At 37.2% G+C, this 26246-nt stretch overlaps 1 protein-coding gene across 1 annotated transcript; it reads left to right on the top strand.

The window, feature by feature from the left end:
• The first annotated feature begins 1934 nt into the window (after nt 1-1934).
• On the top strand, nt 1935-24794 carry LOC137238893 (uncharacterized). The gene is made up of 8 exons (XM_067763919.1): nt 1935-2701; nt 10246-10580; nt 13243-13583; nt 15655-15945; nt 21307-21493; nt 21572-21796; nt 22090-22347; nt 24552-24794. The coding sequence occupies exons 1-8, from the start codon at nt 2010-2012 to the stop codon at nt 24728-24730; spliced, it is 2508 nt and encodes an 835-aa protein (XP_067620020.1). The 5' UTR covers nt 1935-2009; the 3' UTR covers nt 24731-24794.
• The last annotated feature ends 1452 nt before the right edge of the window (nt 24795-26246 follow it).

The raw sequence follows: 26246 nt of genomic DNA, 5'->3' as shown, positions 1-26246 counted from the left end.
TATTCTATGATATATTAGAATATATATCACCGAGTTTCATGTTTATACTTTCTAAATTGCGGCAGGAATGACCAAAATCCTCTTACTGAACGATCGGTTGTAAGGGAGATATATGTTATAGTGGTCCGATCCTACCGGATCCGACAAATGTCTAATATAATACAAAAATACATCCTTGTGCAAAATTTCATTGAGATATCTCAAAAATTTGAGGGACTAGTTTGCGTTCAAACTGACAGACCGACGGACGGACAGACGGACATGGCTATATCAACTCAGTTCGTCGCCCTGATCAATTCTGTATACTTAATGGTGAGTCTATCTTCTATATTTCTCAACGTTACAAACATCGGACCAAAGTTAATATACCATTTCATGTTCATGAAAGGTATAACAAGAATTAAATTGACAACAGCCGCCGTGGTGTGGTGGTAGCGTGCTTCGCCTATCACACCTGGGTTCAACTCCCGGGTAAAGTAACATAAAAAATGTCAGCCATGAAAAGCTTCGCAGTAAAAACTCATCTGCCTTGCATTTGCCGTTCGGAGTCCGTGTAAAAACATGTGCTCCTGCCAATTTGTAGAAAAAATTTAGAGGAGCACGGCATTTCCTTTTGTTTTAATAGAGTATGAAGTTGCATCACGTTATCGGTCTTTCGTATTTAAGTACTGCATTTTTTCATTTTTGGAAATTTCGATATCGAATTTTTGTTAAATAAATGTCGTAAGCTGGTTTTGTTGGCTTTCGAAAATTACATATGAAACAACCTTAAGCTCAAGGTTCACGGTTTCTAAAACATTAAACTTTTCTTCTTTCAAACGTGAGCGGGGCCATCTTCCAAAATTTTATTTATATATTTTTAGTCATAAAATACAGTTACGTATGGAGTTGCGTCACTTTATCCGTATTTGGTAATGAATAATTGGACCATTTATAATTTTCGAAAATATCAATTTCGAAAAATTATTTGCGGGTCCAAATAAGCCAGTGTATCAAGATTAATCAATTTTTACTCAATTTATGGATTTAACAGACGGACGGGTGGGCATGGTCAATCGAAATCTTTTTCGAAGCAGATTATTTTAGTATAAGAACGTCTATAACCATCAAATCGTCGCAAAGATCCTGAGCCAGATATGTAATTTTTCATATAAGGCATTAACAACGATTTCAGCCAGATAAATCAAAATATAAGTCTGTGAGTGAGATTATGTATTAATTTATTTTCAGTTGGGCTACGCTGCTTTTAATAAACCTACTTTACTACAACAAGAGATCTCGCTGCTTGTCTTTCAGCCGTGTGTGTTAAACTAAACACAATAGCGACATCTGTCTATCACAACTAATGTGTACAAAATTACCACGAACTCTGTTACTCAAGACTTCCAATGACCCAGAGCATAGCCGTGAGAATTGAGCGTGATACGGTGGTAGAAAGCTCTCTGGATGACGGATTACATCTACCTCGACTCCTATATTCCGTTACAAGTACACGCTGAGTATAAAAATTATCTCAGCACAATTGAACTTTATGCATTACAAAGTAGTATGAACCCACTAGTGCGAGTTAAGTTTGTTCAGGATTAACTTTTTAAGCAGTTCTTCCTTATCCTATCCGTAATTACGTATAGCATATGCGTCCTTAATTTAAAGATCGTACTTAGAATATACCCAGTGTATGTCCTGCATTTTTGATTACATTTCAAAGAAAATGAGTTTGTGTTTTTGATTATAGATGGGGTCAGTGACCCCACTCATCCACCACTATGCCTACGCCTATATAGTTAATACGCATGCCTATATAGAAATAAAATAAAAATGCTTTATAACAAACAAATCAACTGTGGCATGCAACAAAGCAGCAGCATCAGTTTTCTAATACAATTTCTACCCTTTAACTTTTAGTGCTAATACTGCATTGTGCACAGCGTAAAGTGAAAAAGTAAGATCTCGGATTTCATGACTCGTTTCATTTAAGAAAAATAAATAGTTGCCGTTTGCCTGAAACAATGTATCAACAAAGCTTGCACCATAGTAACAATGGACGAGCGAGAGGGATTGGTGCATTTGCTATAGCATTGTTATGGCTCAATGTACTTAACGTTCCAGCAATAGCATCAAATACAAGCAAAACCATAAATGCAGCAACAACAAAAACAACAACACTTTTAAATCCTAAAATCCCGTATATAGCAAATCGGAAAATAAATCGAAATATCCAGCAATGGCTAACAACACCACAAGTTGCAATGCCAATGTCCATGCTCACGTCCACGTCTGCATTTGAGCAAACATCAACACCGCCAACAGATTTAGCTCCCGTTACACTTTCAAATGTATTAATATCAACGAATCCAACCACGAGCATTGCAAATTACTTCGCTTTAGCTGGTAAATTTAATCCTGTTGGTAGTTGGCGTTCTGCGGCAATACCAGAAGCACCAGCGCCAGCTGTAAATGCAGCTGTTGCTGCCACAATGCTTGACAATAATCCTAATAGCAACAAAAACAACAGCGGCAAAAATAAAAACAGGAAGGCAAGAAGAATGAGGAAATATAAAAAATATAATAACCGTACTTTTACCACACCGTTAAATGTTAGTCAACATGCCGGTGAGCTATGCAATCGTCAGTGCACGGCTGGCGACGCTCGCATTTGCTATTTCAAATTTGCGCTCGAACATTACCAGGTCATGGGAGTGTACGTATGTATACTATTTGCTGCTTAAATAAATGCATATGTACATGGGGCATTCCATTTAAAACTGAAAAGAAGTGTTTCGTGCATTAATTTATCTACACTTCTGAAATTGGTACGCAGAAAATTAGTACTCCTAAATTTCAATACGCATCATACTTAGATGCAACTGAAATATGTCTCTTTGTTTTACCTCTACAAATGGTGTGCGTCCTCTCTTCACCGCAAGAGATTCAGTTATAGGTTATACACTATGGCCAACAGAGGTGCGTGTCTCCGCTATTCGGTACAACCCGTTTTGTAGCTAGTTATTTAACCACTGCCGCTAGAGGGGTTTCCTAAACATAATCTAAGTGATGAAAAGCGTTTTTTTTTTACCCGCAAATGTAGATGTATATACATGTAAAAAACACGTCTAATAATAATAACTTGACGCGATACCTCCGAAAAGCTTAGCGCCTAGCTTTTCTTATATTTTTTTTCTAAATATTTTTCCTATAAATTGAGGGACCCCACATGGTTTACGCCGACTCGGATATTTGTGTGCAAAGTTCAAATAAATACGTAAATTTCAGGAAAATCGACTCTCGTACTCCTGTTAATAAATATTTCATAGCGAAAAGCAAATCAAAATAATTTTTGAAATATGCCAAAATAAAGAAAGGATAAAAAATTTTAACGCCCTCAAAGTAAAATAAAATTTGTTTGCTTAAATTTTAAAACAATTAAAAAAAAATGTTGTGTATTAAAATGCAAGTTTCAAGTGTTCAAGGTCTTTCCGTTTTTAATAAATTTTTTTCTGTAATTTGTCCATAGCAATGGCGCATAGCCATAACTGCAGAGAAAAAATATTAAACATTTACAAGTGTTCTTAGCCACAGGTAACACGCACTTTATTGCACTGTAAACAATTGCTTTAAAACAAGATACATACAATTTTTCTTAATTTATAACGAAAAAAAAATTATTTTTATAAAAATTTATTTTTATAAAAATTTTATTTTTATAAAAACTTTTTTTTATATTTTTTTGCAATGTTAAATTTTTTATCAACATTTTAGTTATGGCATATCCTCACTGGTTTTCGTTATGAAATATTTATTAACAGGAGCGGGAGAGTCGATTTTCCAAAAATGTTCACATCATCTGCATTTTGCACACAAAAACTGTATAAATACAAAACAAAAACTTAAATTGGGCTGCACAGCTCTCTTCTAAATTTAAAAATTTTTCTATAACTGCGAAATTGTGATCCGCTAGGCATTATATTATCGGGCGGAGTTTATATTCAATCGCCATTGCTTCACTTGCGCATATCCTTGCACCCTTGTTCGCAAGGATTGATCCCGATATAACTACAAACACCATTTTTTTACAGCCGTCCAACGTTTCATATGTTTACAAATGAGTTTCTCGTGAAAGGTTACTCACCAAAAACTCTGTGCATAGTAAGCCTTTAGTCGTGGAAACGAGTGTGAAAACATGACATGTTCTAAGTTTTCCTGTTCGGCGGGGAAGTATGGACGATTTTATGAATACTCCTTTAAATCACCATGCCTACTCAATATCTTAATGAGATGGTCATATACCGAAGTAACGTGAAGGTTCAGACCCCTTTCCTCTATCCCTCCCTTCATTTTTGCCACTTAGCTATACCGTGATAGTGATCCTGCAATTCAATTTTTATCTGTCATTAATTTTAATTTTTTTCAGGCAGGCCTTTGAGGTATTTTGATAATTCGCTTAAGCTAGGTCTTTATCATTCACATCCCGCTTAAAGCGCTGCAACGTCACTTCTGCCTTTTTTTAGCCATCTCCATATAATTTCTTCTACGACTTCATTATATTCATATAAGTTGAAGCAGATTCATTTTCTTGACACTGCTACAGCTTCAAAGGATGTCAGCTTAAGGACGCTATCGGTGACATTGTACTTTCTTTCTTCATCTACATATTTCAAAAATTTGTATTCTGTTCTTACCATGTGCAACCAAATAGACGTGACTGCGACTATACTGTGAGTACATCTATGATATTTTAGGCTAATACGCTGTTCAAATTACGTAAAAACGCTAACACAAATTGAACTTCAGATGCTATTACGCCACTACAATTATACGCTACTACCTTACTACACGTATACGATACTATTCTGTTACGCTACTACGCTTTTACGTTAGCGTAAAAGCTTCAACATTAAAAGGGGTTCATGATAAAATTTTTTCCTATTGTGTGCCTGATGACTTCGATTAAGACTTATAGAACGTATGTATCTATGATATTATACGGTAATACGCTACTTACGATTACGCCAGATTCCTAGACCACTTTTCACAAAAAAACACGACAACGTGACTACGCTTATAATCTACTACGCAAATATGCCATAACGCGACAACGTCGTTACGTTAATACGCAACTATGCTTCTACTCTACTAGCCATATACGCTAACATGCTACAGCCGGTGTCACAATGACATTTTTCATATAGATGCATTTAACACAAACTTATGCATTCCAATAACATCGCCACAATCAACCAAGATGTTGCGTTTGTAAATATGAAGGAGCTTCAGACTTGGCAATTGAAGTTTATTACGCCTTGTCCATTCAATTTCGCGTAGCACTGTTGTAAACATTCTCCCTATACAACAAAAATACTTGCTAAAATATGTTGTGTCGTATTCGATTGTTATATTGCAGTTTTTAATTGTGAAAAATGTTAGAAAATTTACCAACCAATGGGAAAAATAATTTCACTTGCAAAGTATGCCAACACCCTTAGCCCAAGCAAATGTCAAATTCTTCTCTTTATGATTTGCTTCGAACATAATTGGAGAGTTGGCTACTTTTCAATATCAGATGGCGCTAGTGTCACTCATTCTACCATTCTCCATAAAAATACATGCAATCTACTCATAATGCATAAGCATGTGTTAAACTCATCTATATGAAAAACTGCGTATGTGTCGGAGCTGTAATATAATACACTTAAGCTGGAGACAATTGTGCTTTATCAGTAACCGTATCGGTAACCTTTTAACAGCTGATTCGACCAACCTTATGAGAATCAGTGCAAGCGATTATTGGTGCCGCTAAGGTCGTAACCGTATCGTAGCCAACCAATTGGTTTTTGGTTTAACATCGTAACGATAAACAGCTGATTACGTTAGGGATACGACTACAGCGATACGACATACGGCACCAATGACTCCCGCTTTATGCACTAATAAGCTACTACGCATAAACGCGTTTATGCTACTACTCTTGTCCGCTACTACGCTTTAGCGTGATTACGCTTTAACACACATTATAAATATATTTTATGATCTATCATAAAATAGATGAGGCAGCAAATTTTCTTTACTTTATAACTACTTATGACCTAACTTATTTTACCAGCACTAATACAAGCTGCATTTACAGCCTCGTATTTATTAAATTTTATGGTTAGTTTTAATAAATTAAAGCGCAAGTTTCGAATTTATGCGAAACAAATATCTGCTATACCAAAACGCATTGAACAATTTGAGATGGAACCTACAATACATGCATATTGAAGCTTATAAAACAGTAAAATAAGCTATCCACTTGCTGCATAATATAAGCGCAATACAAACAAACAAATAAGAAACCTATTTATTGCAAAAAAAAAGGGCAAAGTTCAAAATCCCTCTTTTGTAATGCCACAAATATTCAACAACAAAGCTCAGCCATGCGGCGAGAGCACAATAAAATATTGATTGTCGCAAAAATATCCTGACGGTATAGTTAGGTATACAAATATGTATGTATATACTAATACGTATGTATAGCTAGCTTCCTGACAACCTGCGACTTTGCCAGCAACAACTTCCTTCATGCCACCAACAACCTGCATCCTGTGACTAGCCGTCAACTATCAAAGCACTTTGGCATTTTCGCATAAGCATATTAAATTGTCTTTTTGTTTTCTCTATCCCTTCTCCTCTTTGCATTGGCCAGCAATGTGAATTAAGAACCGCCAATGTTGACCAACTGCTATTTGCCCAACCCTTAATTTGCGCCTCATCATTCACACCGCCCAGCCAACCAATCAACATTTGTAATGTTGGCATCGATGAGAGGTGTTTTGTTAACTCAATAATGCGCTGCGGCATATTTGGTCACTCGTTCAGCTTTTGTGCTACTTGGTTTCTGCACTGAATTTCCTGTTCTGTCATTTTACTTCTAGTTTTCTGATCGCCATTGCAAAGCCATTTGCAACCTTCGCCATTGAATTGACTTTGTAATTTTCTTCTTGTCGTATGTCGATTCTTCTTTTTCCATATTTGATGGTCGCAAGAGTTTATACCCAGTTGCACTAGTAGCTAGTTTGATTAGATTTTGCGTTATATACGTCAGAACTTAAAATTTTTGATATAATCTAAGACGATTTCATATGCACTAATTTATAAAAAACGTTGTTAACACGTTGACTGCCAGTGTATCACCGGTGATCACAACAAAAAAATACCCCCAGTTGCCAATGTATCACTGGTGATACACGCCTAGGCCTGTATAATTTAGGTGTTAAGGCCTTAACCGAAGGATTTTTAAGAAAGAAGCAAATTTATTTTAAAAGAAAAAATAGCTTTTTCTGATAAAATAGCTATTTCTGACGACTGAGCGTTATCTGCGAAGTGAATTAATTTTAGCAAGATCTGGAACCGGTTGCGAGTCATAATGTCTGGGACGAATTGATTTTTGAATAAGGTAGTTGCTTTCCATTAGTCCTCCATTGAAGGATATTGCACCATACCCATATACATGACTATTGCAAGAAACTCCATGACCTCCTTGCGATCAGTGTCCGTCCACTGATTCATCCTACTGTTGCTGCGAGTACTGATCCCACGTATATGATTGTTAGCATTTTTATTTACTTCTTCAACAACAATTCCAAGATTTCATCCGTTGAAAACTTTCTATAATATTGAAATGGCGACAAGCATCACGTTGCGAGGTATGGGGTAGATTGAAAATTTCTCAAAATTTATCAAAGTCTCTCCGGTGGCAGGCGAATTCCATTCTGTCGTAGCTCCAGTCTGACGTTTATCAGCGATATTATTAAAATTAGTAGCATGATTGTCTTGTTGGATATTGTCATCTCTCGATGTATCACTGCTGGTATCTGGGATGTACGATTCCTCATCTGGACTAAAATTTCCCCACCGTCACTGGGATTTTCTCAATCCAACACCTCGCGTATTTCCTCGGAATTCATAACCGCACAATTTCACTTTGATTTTTCACTGAATACTTGTAACTGCTCGCTATAAACTCTAGCCTTACACTGATTTAAATTTTCGCAATGTGATCACCGGTGATACACATTACAAAAAAAAAATTAATAGTTTAAAATAAACAGCAAGTGTTCACCGCTGATACGCGTCGGGAGCATGACTTTTATACGTGGTAAAAAAATCCCGCTCTCATTCAAAGGGAAACATATATATTTGTGCTTGGCAACGGGGAGTAGTTTTTTGTTGTGATCACCGGTGATACACTGGCAGTCAACCTGTTAATCTACACTCTCACATAAATAATGTAAGGCGCGATAACCTCCGAAGAGATCTAAGGCCGAGCTTCTCTTCCAATTTGCGTCGTGCTCCTATTTATTTTCCCTACAAATCGGCCGGACGGGACCTACATGTTTTATGCCGACTCCGAACGGCATCTGCAAGTCAGATGATTTTTCACTGAGAGCTTTTCATGGCAAAAATACAACCGGAGCGCTTGCCAAACACAGCCGAGTGGCGACCCCGCTTAGAAAAATTTTCTTCTAATTTAAAAACCTTATTTCTAAAATTTTGATGTTACTTTGCCCGGGGTGTGGACCCAGGGCATACGGTGTGGTAGGCGGAGCACGCTACCAGGCCAGCGCTATGAACTAGAATATTAGCCGGAAAAATATTGACATCTTTACTTTTTTCACAGTTGTTGTAATGAGGAAATGCCAATTAGAAGTAAAATTTTGAATTCCCAAATTCCAAACTACAAATTACAAATAACAATGTAAAAATTACAGTTTACAAATTTCAAGTTACATACTACAAATAACAAATTACAAATTGAAAATATGACAAGGTGCAAATCGCAAATTACAAGTTACAACTTACCAATTACAAATTGATAAAATTACACATTACAACTTACAATTAACAAATTGAAAAAAGTATAAATTATAAATAACAAACTTCAAATTCCAAATTTCAAATTACAAATACAGATAACAAACTACAAATTACAACTAAAAGCTACTAATTTACAACAAAAAATAACAAATTGCAAAAAAAGTTCAAATCACATATTGCAAATAAGAAATAGCAAAAAACAAATAAGAAATAACAAAAAACAAATTACAGATTTTAAATTAAAAATACCAAATTACAAATTATCAATTACAAACCCTAAATCACAACTTGAAAAAATTGCAAGTTGCCGATTGCAAATTACATTTTACAACTTAGAAATTGAAAAAATTACAAATTATAAATTACAAACAGCAAATTACTTACTTACTTACTTAATTGGCGCTTAGCCGTCTAAACGGTTATGGCTGTCCAACAAAGAGCGCCAGTCGCTCCTTCCCTCAGCCAACCGGCGCCAGTTGGTCACACCAAGGGAGTTTAAATCGTTTTCCACCTGGTCCTTCCAACGGAGTGGGGGCCGCCCTCTACCTCTGCTTCCATAGGCGGGTTCCGATAGAAACACTTTCTTGGCCGGAGCATCATCTTTCATTCGCATAACATGGCCTAGTCAGCGCAGCCGCTGCGTTTTAATTCGCTGGATTATGTTGATGTCTGCGTATAGATCGTACAGCTCATCATTAAATCTTCTTCGGTATTCGCAATCGCCAACGCGTAGAGGTCCATAAATCTTTCGAAGAACTTTTCTCTCGAACACTCCCAAAGCCAACAACAAATTAACAACTACAAATTACAAGTTGCAAACTACAAAATACAAATAACAAAATAAAAACTACAAGCACGAATCCCAAATTAAAAATATTTTTTACACTTATCGCAAGATTCTCGGTTTACAAAAATACTCGTTATGCTCGCGAGCTTCTCGACATTCAATTAAGTCGCTTTATTATCAGTATTATCGATAGGGCTAACAATTTATTTCCGACAACAAGCGAGAATTTCGAGACTCGTAAAATCGAGAGATCGGCTTGTTTTCGAGTCTCGAAACGCTCGCCTATTTTCGAGAAGAAACGTTAAATCTATATTGCCAAAGCAACGAGTATTTTTGCGAAAATTTCTTTGGAAGTGGATATTAGAAAAACCGGAAAAAAATCTAAAATGTTTGTATAGAATATTTTTTTGTCGAAAAGTAAAATTTGATTAGCATTGATCTCCTTCAACCCGAACTTAGACTCCCTTACATATATTTTTTTTTCACACTAACACTCATTTCGTAACTATCGCCATCTCTACGTGTTTCGCACTCCACTTTCATCTCATTCATCTTCGCTTTTCTACACAAACTTCCACTAATTTCATATTCTCCACCACTCACAGTGCTTGTGGTCGTTGTTCCCTTGGTGTTACCGCCGACTGTTTTGCACCTCAATGCATCTTAGCGGATGGCTATGAAAAGGGTGTTATGAGTATTAATCGTCAACTACCTGGACCTCCAATTCAAGTGTGTCGTAACGATTTGATTGTAGTCGATGTGGCTAACCAAGCGCACGGAACCGCTGCTGCTATTCATTGGCATGGTCAGCATATGGTATCAACTCCATGGTCAGATGGTGTTCCTTTCGTCACACAATGTCCCATACATTTTGCCAACTCGTTTCGTTATTATTTTTGGGCCACTGAAGTGGGTACACATTTCTACCATTCACATTCGGGTGAGTTTTATTTATTTATAGCATAAAAGAAAGAATCAATTTAAATTACTAATTAATATAATTTTATGCACTTGTGGATATCCATTCATAAATACATATACATACATAAATATAAAGATATTTATATTCGTTCTACGATTTATTATTCACTAAAGCTACAACTTTCATTAGCCGTGTTTTTTAACACGCGCGTATACGTTTCGTTTGCGCGTGTTAAAAAACGCCTATCTTCGCTTAGATAATGCTTAGGAGACCCATCTAGCGGCTGTGGTAAAACAACTAGCTACAGCAACAGGGTGTAGCGAAAAGCGGAGACGCAACGCTCTGATGGCCATAGGGTATAACATATAGCTGAATCAGTTGCGATGAATTGTGGACACACATATAATATATAGAATTAGTGTACAGGGTGAAACAAAGACACATATTTCAGTTACATCTGAGTATAATGCGTATTGAAATTTAGTAGGACAAAATTTATGCGCAGCAATTTCAGAGGTGTATTTATAGTTTGTCTCTTAGCAGTCAATATAAAGTTTAAGCGTAAACGGATATACGCGTGTTAAAAAACACGGCTATTGTTATGAAATCTCCTACTGAGACTGGCACGCTCCAGTTGCTGTATTCTCATTTCATTCTCCAGTGAAACCTTCTGGTCTGCCAATTGTTGAGATTGCTAGACAAAATGTACAGTGTGCAGCCTGAACTAGTGGCACTGTTTTGGTGGAAACAATAAAACTAAGCCAAATAATTGAACTAACTACTAATAGGCCATTTGAGAAACGGATCCAAAATGGCTTTTGAAGCTGAGTCATTGACACACACTAGCCACGTCCATATCCATGCGTCTTTCGAACGCAACAAGTGTGTTCGAAGCTTTTCTATCCAGGACAAGTCGACCTGGTCAAATCCAATCGTTTCCAGAATTATTGGGCTAGCAACGTAATGGTAATAATTTTCGAATCTATCGAATGAGTATCCGGCAACGGCCATAAACAGCGATACCATTCCCCCAAAACATTTGTGGAGTGACACAAAAAGATGAATAACAAGAAGTATCGATAAGATGATAGCAACCTTTTCCGTTAGTCAGACGGCTCTCGTGTGAGCAACGAGAACATCAAGTCTAGTTCAACTAATAGAAGTGGGTCATAGATCTGGCAATTCAACATATCGTTTCCTGAGTTGGGTGCTGGGACATCGTAACATACAGAGATGTTCGACGACGTAACATGGCGTGAATCGGTTCTTGATGTTCGCAGGAGTCAAGCAGGGCATTTAGCCACTGGAGTTCATCCCTGCACTAGCTCGGTGAGGCTAGCATATGGATGGAAGCGTTCCCAGTCCCATATAATTTCTAGTAGCATTTCACCGCATACTTACTAGTGCGAGTCTCCAGGGTACTGTCTAAGCAACATCAAGTTTCTTGGAACATTTTTGGAGAGCTTCTTTCAACTGAATGAACTGATCGAGATGGATACAGCCGCATAACTCCAATTCGGCTTTTTGGACTCAAGCTAGTTTTCTTATAATATTTTCAGTTATTTAATTCTTGAGCTGAGGTATCAGTTGGAGTCAATAGAAACTTGACAAGCAACCATAATGGGAAGGCAATTACCCAGAATGTTTCCATCCATTCAGTGGCAAGCAACGTTGTCCAGCTACATAGTGGACGTCCTCGTGATGCTATAACCACCATAGAGGAGAGTGGTTTTACAAGGCAAACTAGGATGACACATCCACATAGTGGTGGAAAGAAGAGTAACGCAAGAGGCAGCTACGGTATTGATTTCATGGTGGGACAGATATTTCACTGCCAGGTACTGGCAGGCCAGAGAAAGTAAAATTCATTTAGTTCCTCAGTCGGACAATTCACAATTTAACATCTACCAATGGCTTGAGGCTGATCTCCTTCGTTGTGGCTTGAAATAAGGTCCTATCTGGTACTAGGCTCAGGTATTAAAATATCACATATCGAGTAAGCTGGCTACATTCCTAGCAAAAAACATGATAGTCAGCGGGCATAGTACTAGTGACCTAGATGGGCGTTGTCTAGGTAAAAAAAAAGGGTCTGCAACGAATAATGACGGTTAGATTCATTTTAGTATTTGCAGCGATCACGTGGTCATTTGGGGCATCTTAAATTTCCCCTTTCCTCTCCCCAGCTTCAATCTATCTTTGTTTTGAATGTCACTATGCTCCCTAGGCTGAGTTCTCATCCAATTTTTGTCTAGTGCGTGCATCCTGCAAAAAAAGAAGTCGAAATCAGTCAAAATCCATCATCGTCCCAGCATCCCTAATACCAAAGCTTTGAAGCTTTCTACCGAGGAGAGTTTCTTTACCACAACATCATACAGTAAATGTACCATCCACGGCAAAACTCTGCAGGGCTCGCCTTTCGACGTCAGTACAAGGCAGCCAATACTTCCATCCATATAAATCTGCCATGTTTAATAGCTACAAGGAATAATCCTAAAGTAATTCATGCCGTTCAGATAGCACAAGCTCTACTCCCCTACACCCTGTGCTCATTTGGCTCTTCCTTTTTAATACATTTTCATTGTTTCTCAATAGGATCCCGGTATTTATTAAACAGAAATAAACTAATACCACATTGAACTTCAAATTCCTCACATTAATAACTTCACTCACTTCCATCTAGGTCACCACAAAGTAAACGGCCAATATGGCGCCCTCATTGTACGCGATGATCCCGCTCGTATGCCCAACACGCCAATGTACGATTTCGATTTACCCGAGCATTATATACTTATTTCCGATTGGATGCATACATATGGTGAACAATATTTCCCAGGAGAGCCAAGTTCAGCAGGAATATTTCCGGATTCAGTGCTGATAAATGGACGTGGAATCTACTATACGAAAGATGGTGTACGCGCACCGATAACTGTGCCTCCCACACGCTATTATGTAACACCTGGAAAGCGTTATCGCTTTAGATTGATAAATTCGATTAGTCATTCATGTCCATTTCAATTGCAGGTAATTATGGTAAATTATAAGACAAATTTTAAAGTCCTTGTTTGTGCTATATCACCAAATTTTGAAATCTTTGGAACTTTGAGAATTACTACTAAAGGTGTCGCAGTTCTGAAGCTTTGTCATTTTATTAAACTCATAAAATGAAATTCATAAGCATGACTTTAATTATAGACAAAAGTTAAAAAAATGACGGCTTTTTGAAAGTATGAAAACCCAAATGTTCTCTCTGATGAAATTTAGTCTTTGTTGCCCTCGAACTCGCCAAAAGGGAGGCCACAGTTTTCTAAGCAAGGTTAAAGCGTAATTTCATCACAGGCTTGAAAGAAAGTCTACAAATTGCCTAGTAGCTAGTAGGAAGATAAAATCTAGAAATCGAACATTTTTGTGACACCTTCATCGGGTCCCAATAACAAAATGCCACCATAATTGCGCCTACGAATCAAGCCTTTACCATGCAAAATGAAACTAGCTAGACTAGCGAAGTGGGTAGTAGTGGCAGTAGGTAAGTGAAAAACTTATCCCAAGTCTGATATTGTCCCGTTCATAAACTATCTAGGAAGTTCATAAATTTGATCAGGTCCATGAGGTTCATGCACAAAAAAGTTGTTACCGCCCCCAGATCATACTATATCTTGGGTAAAGACAAGTTTAGCCATTCGCCAAGTCAATCAGAGAAAAAATATTTCTTAGAATCTGCAATGGCGTATGTTCCACTATTGAAGACACCTAACGAACTTACGCCTTCTTCCTTTTTAATTTCAAGCTTTCAAAACAAATGTAAATGCTTCCACTTTCAACTGCTGTTAGTTTAGAAATTATTCATGAAAGCTCATGTAGAATTTTAAAAGGTTACTACTTGGTCATGGTGCTTACAGCTTCAAACTTTTCTGAAACTTTTGGTTAATCAATGCTTCGCAAATTGATTGGTCTCCTGAGCTGAGCAATGGAGAAACTGTCAGTTAGAGTGGCTCTAACAATAACAGTAACGATTCATCGTTAACTGTTAAGACAGCCGATTGAAGGGGTTTGTAAGCGTAATTCATAGCGTCCACAACCAATTGTGATCCTCACCTACGCATTGATGCTAAGATCAGTCGCCGACTTAGAAATATGTATGCAATATACATATATTTAGCAGGCGAGGCTATGGCGACTCCAAGTTCCCCTTCGAAGTATGGGGTGCCGGAGCGGGATTGCCTAGGAGGTTCAAGTGGTCATATTAAGTCGTTTCCAAGATGGTCAAGCTCATACCTTAAAGGTGCTTGTAGATAACACTCCCCAAAACTTTCGGGGAGTGTCCTTATTAATAAAACAACAAAAACGACAACAACAACCGATTTTCAAAGATTATTCCCACCTCAAGGTTTTCCAGCTTTTCTTTTCAGACTTAAGGCCGCACAGTTCTATATATCACCAATTCTTTTTCTTCTACAGCTAAAAAATCTAAATTGGCCGGAACAATCATAAAGTAAATCATTTCATTTATTTGAGTTGATGCAGAAACAAGAACGGGGTTATCTTTTTTATCCCTGAAAGATGCCACCCGTAGCAAAATCACCCTACTACTGCTACCCTCTCTACCTGCATAGGCACGAGTAAGCTTTTTCGCTGCAAATAAGACCCCGAGTCTGGCGAGAGTATTTGCTTGATCTACCAAGACCATTCATGAGGACCGAGACGCAGCATGGCCATTGAAATTTTACATGAATTTCCCTCGATAAGAAACTGGAGAGGTGACAGTGATTGTAAAGAGAATTCACTTAAGTAAAGGTTGTAGAAATTATTGCTTCAAACTCTTGAAAGAAACAATCACTCATTGGCGATTGAAAGAAAGCTTCTGGAACTAATTAGCTTGGATGTGTTACCATCACCTCCCGTTAAACTTCGTATGAAGACAGATCAATTTCTGCGTCGTGCCATCTTCAGTGCCATTTTTCGCTCTAAGTTTTTAATTTCATCATAATTTTTATTCAGAGTTTCAAAATCCGTACTTAGTTTGAGCATAGTGTACATAACTTAGCTGATCATACAATTTTATTTTATTTATTTATTTTTATTTTTTTTTTTTCAGATAGAGCAGCATAACATGAGTATCATCGCATCTGATTCCTATGACCTTGAACCTCACTACTTCGACACACTCATCACAAATGCAGGCGAGCGCTACGACTTCGTTTTGCTTGCCAATCATACGGCTGGAGATTTCTGGATACGTGTGCGCGGTATGGGAGTTTGCGCTATTTTACCAACAGAGTCCTTTGCTCTACTGCGTTATGTAAGCAATGACGCTACAGAAGAACCGGACGACGAACGACCTTTGCCAGAAATGCCACAATATAATGAGACATATGTGAATGGGGTGGTAAGTTGAAAGCAGACCTTTTATATAATGATTACTAATGGTAATGATTACACGTTCAATTGATTATTTTCTTTAAAAGCCATTTAATGATTACTCGCCATTATTTTCTTTTTTAATAATAATTTTCCAATTAATAAAAAAAATAATCAAAAAAAAAATTATGAATTTTTATGATTATTTTTAATTTTTTATTTTTTTGTATTATTTTTTATTTTATTATTATTTTTTATTTTATCATTATTTTTTATTTTTTTATATATGGGTATGGCAAAATATGCACATGGGTATATACATATCTGAGATTATGACGCTCATATACCATTCATCCGCCACCGTGGTGTGATGGTAGCTTGCTCCGCCTACCACACCGTATGCCCTGGGTACGCACCCCGGGCAAAGCAACATCAAAATTTTAGAAATAAGGTTTTTAAATTAAAAGAAAATTTTTCTAAGCGGGGTCGCCCCTCGGCAGTGTTTGGCAAGCGCTCCGGGTGTATTTCTGCCATGAAAATCTCTCAGTGAAAACTCATCTGCCTTGCAGATGCCGTTCGGAGTCGGCATACAAATAACACTGGTTTACAGCCAAAATGCACCAGAGACGCCATTATGAAATTCCTATGTAAACTCACCCCCTGATTTCGAAAATCAAGGTTATTTTTAATTCTATGGTAACGTTTTTGAGACATTTACTTTACGTTTTTTTCCAAAAAAAAAAAACTTGGGTCCACTTAATCATATATATCTCAAGAACGAAATGAGCAATTTCAAAACGGTTTGAAGTGCATACAACACTTTTTGCTAAGCCCTGCAGATTCAAAGATAACGAAAAATCATTACGGATTTTTTCCTTTTTTTTTGTAAAAATATAAAAAAAATTGTACTTTGCGAGGAAGGATCTCGAAAACTTTTCATTTGTTTTTTGCAGAATTGTTTTCTCCTCTCTAAGCTCTGTTTTATTACAAAAAAATAAGCTTTCCTTCAACAAAATCGATGGACTAGTACAAAAGATATAAGCATTCATGCAAATATTCCTATTTAATACTTAAGTACCCTACTGGTACATATGTGTTAGTATTCGTATATCAGTTATTTAGCGAATATTAAATCTGAAAAAAATAAAAAGTTTTCGAGATCCTTCCTCGCAAAGTACAAATGGAAGAAATCCGTAATGATTGTTCGTTATCTTTGAATCTGCAGGGCCTAGCAAAAAATGTTCCTTGCACAGCTTATAGAAAATTGTATTATCTTTTAAAAGCTTCAAACTGTTTTGGAATTGCTCAATTCGTTCTTGAGATATATATGCTTAAGTGGACCCAATTTTTATACCCAGTTGAGCAGAGCTCACAGAGTACATTAACTTTGATTGGATAACGGTTGGTTGTACAGGTATAAAGGAATCGAGATAGATATAGACTTCCATATATCAAAATCATCAGTAACGAAAAAAAATTTGATTGAGCCATGTCCGTCCGTCCGTCCGTCCGTTAACACGATAACTTGAGTAAATTTTGAGGTATCTTGATGAAATTTGGTATGTAGGTTCCTGGGCACTCATCTCAGATCGCTATTTATAATGAACGATATCGGACTATAACCACGCCCACTTTTTCGATATCGAAAATTTCGAAAAATTGAAAAAGTGCGATAATTCATTACCAAAGACGGATAATACGATAAGACTTGGTAGGTGAGTTGAACTTATGACGCAGAATAGAAAATTTGTAAAATTTTGGATAATGGACGTGGCACCGCCCACTTTTAAAAGAAGATAATTTAGAAGTTTTGCAAGCTGTAATTTGGCAATCGTTGAAGATATCATGATGAAATTTGGCAGAAACGTTACTGCTATTACTATATATGTGCCAAATAAAAATTTGAAAAATTGGATGAAGAACACGCCCACTTTTAAAAAAAAGTTTTTTTAAGTCAAATTTTAACAAAAAATTTAATATCTTTACTGTATATAAGTAAATTATGTCAACATTCAACTCCAGTAATGATATGGTGCAAACAAATACAAAAATAAAACAAATTTTCAAAATGGGCGTGGCTCCGCCCTTTTTCATTTAATTTGTCTAGGATACTTTTAATGCCATAAGTCGAACAAAAAATTACCAATCCTCTTGAAATTTGGTAGGAGATTAGATTCCAGGACGATAACGGTTTTCTGTGAAAAATGGCGAAATCGGTTGAAGCCACGCCCAGTTTTCATACACAGCCGACCATCTGTCCTTCCGATCGGCCGTTAACACGATACTTACTTACTTAATTGGCGCTTAACCGTCTAAACGGTTATGGCCGTCCAACAAGGCGCGCCAGTCGCTCCTTCGCTCCGCCAACCGGCGCCAATTGGTCACACCAAGGGAGTTTAAATCGTTTTCCACCTGGTCCTTCCAACGGAGTGGGGGCCGCCCTCTACCTCTGCTTCCATAGGCGGGTTCCGATAGAAACACTTTCTTGGCCGGAGCATCATCTTTCATTCGCATAACATGGCCTAGCCAGCGCAGCCGCTGCGTTTTAATTCGCTGGACTATGTTGATGTCTGCGTATAGCTCGTACAGCTCATCATTAAATCTTCTTCGGTACTCGCCATCGCCAACGCGTAGAGGTCCATAAATCTTTCGAAGAACTTTTCTCTCGAACACTCCCAAAACCGCTTCACCTGCTGTTGTCATGGTCCATGCTTCTGCCCCATATAGCAGGACGGGTACGATAAGTGACTTGTAGAGTATGATTTTCGTTCGCCGAGAGAGGACTTTACTTTTCAATTGCCTACCTAGTCCAAAGTAGCATTTATTGGCAAGATTGATTCTTCGCTGGATTTCAGTGCTGATGTTGATGCTAGTGTTGATGCTGGTTCCCAAATAAACGAAGTCTTTTACTATTTCGAAATTATGGCTGCCAACAGTAGCGTGGTTGCCAAGGCGTATATGCGCTGACTCTTTGCTCGATGACAGCAGGTACTTCGTTTTGTCCTCATTCACCATCAAACCCATCTTTACCGCTTCTTTTTCCAGCTTGGAGTAAGCAGAACTAACAGCGCGGGTGTTTAGGCCGATGATATCAATGTCATCAGCATATGCCAGTAATTGCACGCTTTTATAGTATATTGTTCCAGTGCGGTTAAGTTCTGCAGCTAGTATAATTTTCTCCAGCATCAAATTAAAGAAATCGCACGATAGGGGGTCACCCTGTCTGAAACCTCGTTTAGTTTCGAACGGCTCGGAGAGGTCCTTCCCAATTCTGACTGAGCTGATGGTGTTGCTCAACGTCATTTTGCACAGCCGTATAAGTTTTGCGGGGAAACCAAATTCAGACATAGCGGCATATAGGCAGCTCCTTTTCGTGCTGTCGAAGGCGGCTTTAAAGTCGACGAAGAGGTGATGTGTGTCGATTCTCTTTTCACGGGTTTTTTCCAAGATTTGGCGCATTGTGAAAATCTGGTCGATGGTAGATTTACCAGGTCTGAAGCCGCACTGATAAGGTCCAATCAGCCGGTTCACGGTGGGCTTCAATCTTTCGCACAATACACTTGAAAGGACCTTATATGCGATATTAAGAAGGCTGATTCCACGATAGTTGGTGCATTTTGCAGTATCCCCCTTCTTGTGGACTGGGCAAAGAACACTTAGATTCCAACCGTCGGGCATGCTTTCGTCCGCCCATATTTTGCTAAGAAGCTGCTGCATGCGCCTTACCAACTCCTCGCCGCCGAACTTGAATAGCTCCGCAGGCAATCCATCAGCGCCCACGGCCTTGTTGTTTTTCAATCTGGTTGTTGCTATTCTAACTTCGTCATAATCGGGCGGGGGGACATATATTCCATCATCATCGATTGCGGGATCGGGTTCTTCATCTCTGCGCGGTGAATTGCTGCCTCCATTTAGGAGAGCAGAGAAGTGTTCCCTCCATAATCTAAGCACTCTCTGGACATCAGTTACAAGGTCGCCGTTTTCATTCCTACAGGAGTTTGCCCCGGTCTTAAAACCTTCCGTCTGTCGCCGTTAACACGATAACTTGAGCAAAAATCGATATATCTTTACTAAACTCAGTTCACGGAATTATCTGAACTCACTTTGTATTGCTGTAAAAAATGACTGAAATCCGCCTATGACCACGCCCACTTTTTATATATCGAAAACTACGAAAAATGAAAAAAATGCCATAATTCTATACCAAATACGAAAAAATGGATGAAACATGGTAATTGGATTGGTTTATTGACGCAAAATATAACTTTAGAAAAAAAACTGCGTAAAATGGGTGTGGCACCTTTCATATTAAGTAAAACAAAATGAAAAAGTTCTGCAGGGCGAGATCAAAAGCCCTTGGAATCTTGGCAGGAATACTGTTCGTGGTATTACATATATAAACAAATTAGCGGTACCCGACAGATGATGGTCTGGGTCACCCTGGTCCACATTTTGGTCGATATCTCGAAAACGCCTTCACATATACAACTACCACCACTCCCTTTTAAAACCATCATTAATACCTTTAATTTTATACCCATATCGTACAAACACATTATACAGTCACCCCTGGTCCACCTTTATGGCGATATCTCGAAAAGGCGTCCACCTATAGAACTAAGGCCCACTTCCTTTTAAAACTCACATTAACACCTTTCATTTGATACCCATATCGTACAAACAAATTCTAAAGTCAACCCTGATCCACCTTTATGGCGGTATCTCTAAATGGCGTCCACCTATATAACTATGGCCCACTCCCTCATAAAATACTCTTTAATACCTTTCATTTGATACACATGTCACACACACACATTCCAGGGTTACCCTCGGTTCATTTTCCTACATGGTTATTTTCCCTTATGTTTTCACCATAGCTCTCAACTGTATGAAATGTTCGGTTACACCCGAACTTAACCTTCCTTACTTGTTTTTTTTTTTTTTTTTTTTTTTTTTTGTAAAAAAACGTTATTCGTAAATATCTCAAAAACGTTATCATAGAATTTAAAATAACCTTGATTTTCGAAATCAGGGGGTGATTTACAAAGGAATTTCATAATGGCGTCTCTGCTGCAGAAAAAAAATTGGAATTTGTGATCCAGTGTAATCGAAAAAAATCAAAAAAAAAATCAAAAATAAGCAAAAGTTTAATAATTGATTACTTTTGATTAGCTTTGTTTTTTTTTTTCAATAATCGGAAAAAATCATGATTTTGTTTTGAAATAATCATTGGCCATTAAAATAGGCATGTAATTAATTGATTATTAATGCTAATTCAAATTAAATAGGTCTGTTTGAAACAGATTAAATGGGAAGTTTTTCCTTTACATCATTACTGTCACCGCAATAAGGGATCTCATAACCGCATCTTCTTGTATTGCTTTTTCAGTTCCTCAATCATCCCAACGGTAGCTGCGGCATTCCAGATAATCATTGTATAAGCGAGCTTAAAGCTTTAGAACAGGATGAGCACTTACGCACTACTAAACCGGATCATCAATTTTTTTTAGCTTTCAATAACTTCCAAGTACCGAATAGTGAAATTTTCAAGAATGGCACTTATTATCATTTCGCAAGTGCGTTTCGTTCTTTTCGTTTAATTCTCTTAAGAATATTCTACGCTCTTAATTAATCTCAACAAATAATCTTTACAGATCTACAAAACAATATAACCATCGTTGGTGCAATAAATAATTTAAGTTTTATCTTTCCGAGTTATCCACCCTTAACGCAACCCGAAGCAATGCATGAAACACACTTTTGCACTGAACTTCAACACCCAGCTGCGTGTTTGGGTAATCGTCTCTGTCCATGTGTGCATCGCTTGCACATTCGTTTGGGTAGCATTGTGGAGTTAATATTGGTTGATCAAACGGAATGTAAGTATGTATGTGTGTGTGTGTGTGTATGTGTATACAAGTGTGTTTGTTTTTGTTTATGCACATTCAAGCACTTATGTAAATGCATGTAAGTGAAAGCTTTTAACTTCCATTTCAACTTATGCACAACACACTTCAGACTTAACGAGTTGATATTTGTTGTTGTGCTTCAATTTTATAAAAATATTTTTATCTTCATTTGCTATTTCTGTATTCTGTTAAATATTGAATTCATAAAAGTTTTTATTGTTAACTTGCATATTTCTGTTTTTCTTTATGTGCTCACTTTCTAGTAGCCGGACGTTTGCATCATCCATTTCACTTGCATGGCCATCGTTTTATCGTAACTGGCTTGGGACGTGATACATCGATATTGGCGACGATGTCGAGGACGCCTGGGAAACCGGTGTCAGCGCTGACTGCCGCCAAGCAATTGAAAGCCAATAATTTGTTACCACACAACAGCAACAACACCAGTCCACCATTCAAGGACACCGTGTCGATACCGAGCCATGGTTATGCTGTTGTACGTTTTAGAGCAGAGAATCCGGGTGAGTTGCAAATGGTTGGAAGTGAAGTGTGAAGAAATTTCTAATGAGAAAACAAATTAACCAAGTGTTGTAAATATTATTTGCAATGTTGTACGAATTCTGTAATTGGACTACATATAGCAGCGAACGCAAAAATAGCAGTGACATTTGTTTTTCAAATTTCATCAATTAAATTCTTCTTTTTTTGTTTTCAATATTTAAAAAAACTTCTTCGGGTTTTGAGTCTGAAACTATGCAAACCAATTTCAGAAAAATTTCGAAATTTTTACCAAAATTTCTTACTTTTTATTCGGAATTCTCTGGATTTTGGGTATGCAGCTTAGTAGCACAATCAACTAAGTCACTCAGAGTTCGCTTTGATTTTTGGTGATTTTTTTCGGAAGAGTGTTCCAGACTTTCCTTCATTCAAAAGAAATGTTCCGAAAAAAGAATTCTCAAAACTCAAATCAAATTTTTAGGGCCCTGTAAGCTGTACTGATCGTAAGCCCTGTAAGCTGTACCTGTCGTGAAATTCTCTTGAATATTCGAATTTTTTTCGAAAAAGTTTTTGGGATTGGCTTGCCTAGTCTATGTTACTAAATTCCAGACATTTTTTAACTTTTTTGGGCTATAAAGCTGCATACTCAAAAAATAAATTCAGAAAACTTCAAATAATAAATTCGAAATTCCCGTGAAATTTTCTCGAAATTTCGAATTTTTGGAAAACATTTTGATAATGATTTTCCTGATTTCAGTAATATATTTCATAGAGGTTTTCTCTTAAACCATCGAAAAGATAAAAAGATGATTTAAATCGACGAAATTGGTTGAATGATTTTGCTGCTGTAGGTAAGCTTCGGCTAAATGGTAGTTAGCTTGGGAGAAGAAGCTCACTTGGCCCGTATAAAGAAATAGTGCCGTAAACTATACCTGTTTGGAAAATCGTTGTGCAGCAACATAGTTTCGAAGAAGACCGATCTCAAATCTGGATGAATTCCCCCCGCGGCGTCTAGTGCGCAGATATAAGTACATGGCCTTATTATGAGTAGATGCTTGATTTCCTTTCAGCTTTTGAGAGATAGGTGTCCAGACTATCCCCAATTATCATTTTTATACGAGCTTTAATGAATAACCTCGGCGGAGTACCTGCTATCCACTCCCGCCAAGTGGCGGCTTAACTGCAAAATCCCTACAGTCGTCTATATTCAGCTCGCTTGATTTAGCCATTGTCTCAGACGATTTTCATCTTAGAATAGTTCTATACAATCACAATCGCGTAAGGTTTTCCGTACTATCTTCCGTTTGGAAGACGTTAACGTGTTTGGGAAACTTAAGCAACTTAGCAACAAGGTAATGGACAGGCAGACTACCTTGCCAAGCAGGGTGCTGTAACAGCATTATGTAGGAAAAGGAACTTTACTTTTCAATTGCCTCTTAAGTCCAATATAGCAATTTTTATATATAGTTATAGTCCGTCGGATATCTAAGCTGACATTGTTTTCGATGTTTTAAGCTGGTCTTCTTTCAAAAGAAGTTCTTCACAGTTTCGAATTTGAGTTCCTCCACTATGAAGAGGCTGGCAAGGTTCACCGATTTCTTCTGACTTGACAGCAAGTATTTGGTCTCGCCCTATGAACCCCCTTGAATATGTAAAGACAAGGCACCAGCTGTTTCTATTTTGTCTTATGAATATTTTCAAAGTCTTTTATTCAAACTCGCTCTGTTGTGATAACTGATCTGTTGGCAACCATAATCGACCAAAGCCAGGTCTTGTTGTTGTACAACTTCTTCCCCATTTACCATCTGCTGCAAGAAAGCTATGCATTTTTCTTGGCAGAGTACTTTATGAACTGGTTTTTGCATTATTTGTTGGGCCGCAATATTTGTTAGCTCAAATTCTGCAACAGATTCATGACGCGTAAGCGAAGCGCCTACATCAGAGGTCCGAATGCTACTGCCCTATTGCGTTATCATTGCATATGCGAGCCGGCAATCACTTCTACTTTAATAAAAACCACAGTGCCATAAACCAATAATGACCATTTTACAAATTCAAAATATAATATATTCCAAATTTTCAGACTTTAATTAATGATTTAAATCTAATTATGTTCCATCAATATTTCATTATTTCGTTTGACTAACAACAGCATAGTATTAGTTTTGTAATATTTTTGCTTTCCCGCCCTCCTCACTATCCCTTTTTCTCTTTCAACTTCCAACAGGTTTTTGGTTGATGCACTGTCACTATGAATGGCACTTAGCCATTGGCATGGGGCTGATATTACAAGTGGGCAACACTAGCGAAATGGTGCCAACACCAAAGCGATTTCCCGTTTGTGGTAATTACTTGCCAGAATTGGAAGTAGGTGAACCATTTTCCGGAACGAAATCGTTTATGTAATTAATTAAAACATGTATTGTACACCTATTAAATTATGAAAATTTGTTAAAATATAATCGTTATTGCATCCAACACTGAATGTTAAGATAGATCGATTTAAGTAAGTATAATAAATAAATTATCATGAAAAGCAGATTTATTTAATTCAAGAGTACATTTCGGAGCTTTAAAGGCTGATGTTTATATTACCTCTTTGAGAAGTACTTCGTCGGCTTCGTAGCGGAGACATCCGATACCGACAAGTTATTGTTACTTATATCGGCTTGGCATCGATAGCGAGGTGTTATGGTCGAAATATCGGTTTGTTATCGACTTGCTATCAACGTGTTCCATATGTTTTATCGATTTTTATACACAGCGTGCTTTGCACACAGAGTATATTAACTTTGATTTGATAACGGTTGGTTGTACAGGTATAAAGGAATCGAGATAGATATAGACTTCCATATATCAAAATCATCAGTATCGAAGAAAAATTTGATTGAGCCATGTCCGTCTTTCATTCCATTCGTTCGACAGTCCGTCCGTTAGCACGATAACTTAAGTAAATATTGAGATATCTTCACCAAATTTTGTACAGCTTATCTGGACCCAGAATAGATTGGCATTGAAAATGAGCAAAATCGGATGATAACCACGCCCACTTTCTATATATATAAAATTTTAGAAAACACAAAAAACCTGATAATTTAGTAAATATTACACCTACAATGTTGAAATTTGACGTGTGGACTGATATTGTGACTCTTGATACAAATTTGAAAAACTTTTTTAAAATGGACGTGGCACCGCCCACTTCTGATAAAATAAATTGTACAAATATTATTAATAATAAATCAAAAGTCGTTAAACATATCGTAACAAAATTCAGCAGAGAGGTTTCCTTTACTTTAAGGAATGATTTTAAGAAAAATTAACGAAATCGGTTACGGACCACGCTCACTTTTATATAAAATATTTTAAAAAGGGTCGTGGACCAATAAAATAAGCTATATCTTTGCAAAAAAAAGCTTTATATCAATGGTATTTCATTTCCTAAGTGGATTTACCACAGTAAAAAGGAAAAACTTCAAATTTAAAAAATGGGCATGGCACCGCCCCTTTTATGACTAAGCAATTTTCTGTTTCGGGAGCCATAACTCGAAGAAAAATTAATATATCGTAATGAAATTGTGTACATATATTTCCCTTATAGCAGAAAATATTTCTAGGAAAAATTGGCGAGACCGGTTAAAGACCACGCCCACTTTTATATAAAAGATTTTTGAAAGGGTCGTAGACGAAAATAAAAAGCTATATCTTAGCGAAAAAGAGCTTTGTATCAATAGAATTTTACTTTCTAAATTGAATAATGACACTAAATTGGAAAACACCAAAATTTTTGAAAATGGGTGTGGCACCGCCCCTTTTATGACTAAGCAATTTTCTATGTTTCGGGAGCCATAACTCGAAGAAAAATTAATATATAGTAATGAAACTGTGTACATATATTTCCCTTATAGCAGAAAATATTTCT

This window comes from Eurosta solidaginis, chromosome 1 (assembly GCF_040869045.1).
Source record: "Eurosta solidaginis isolate ZX-2024a chromosome 1, ASM4086904v1, whole genome shotgun sequence".
Lineage (NCBI taxonomy): Eukaryota > Metazoa > Arthropoda > Insecta > Diptera > Tephritidae > Eurosta > Eurosta solidaginis.
The sequence above is the reverse complement of the archived record's forward strand: the minus strand, read 5'-3'. Positions and strand labels throughout refer to the sequence as shown.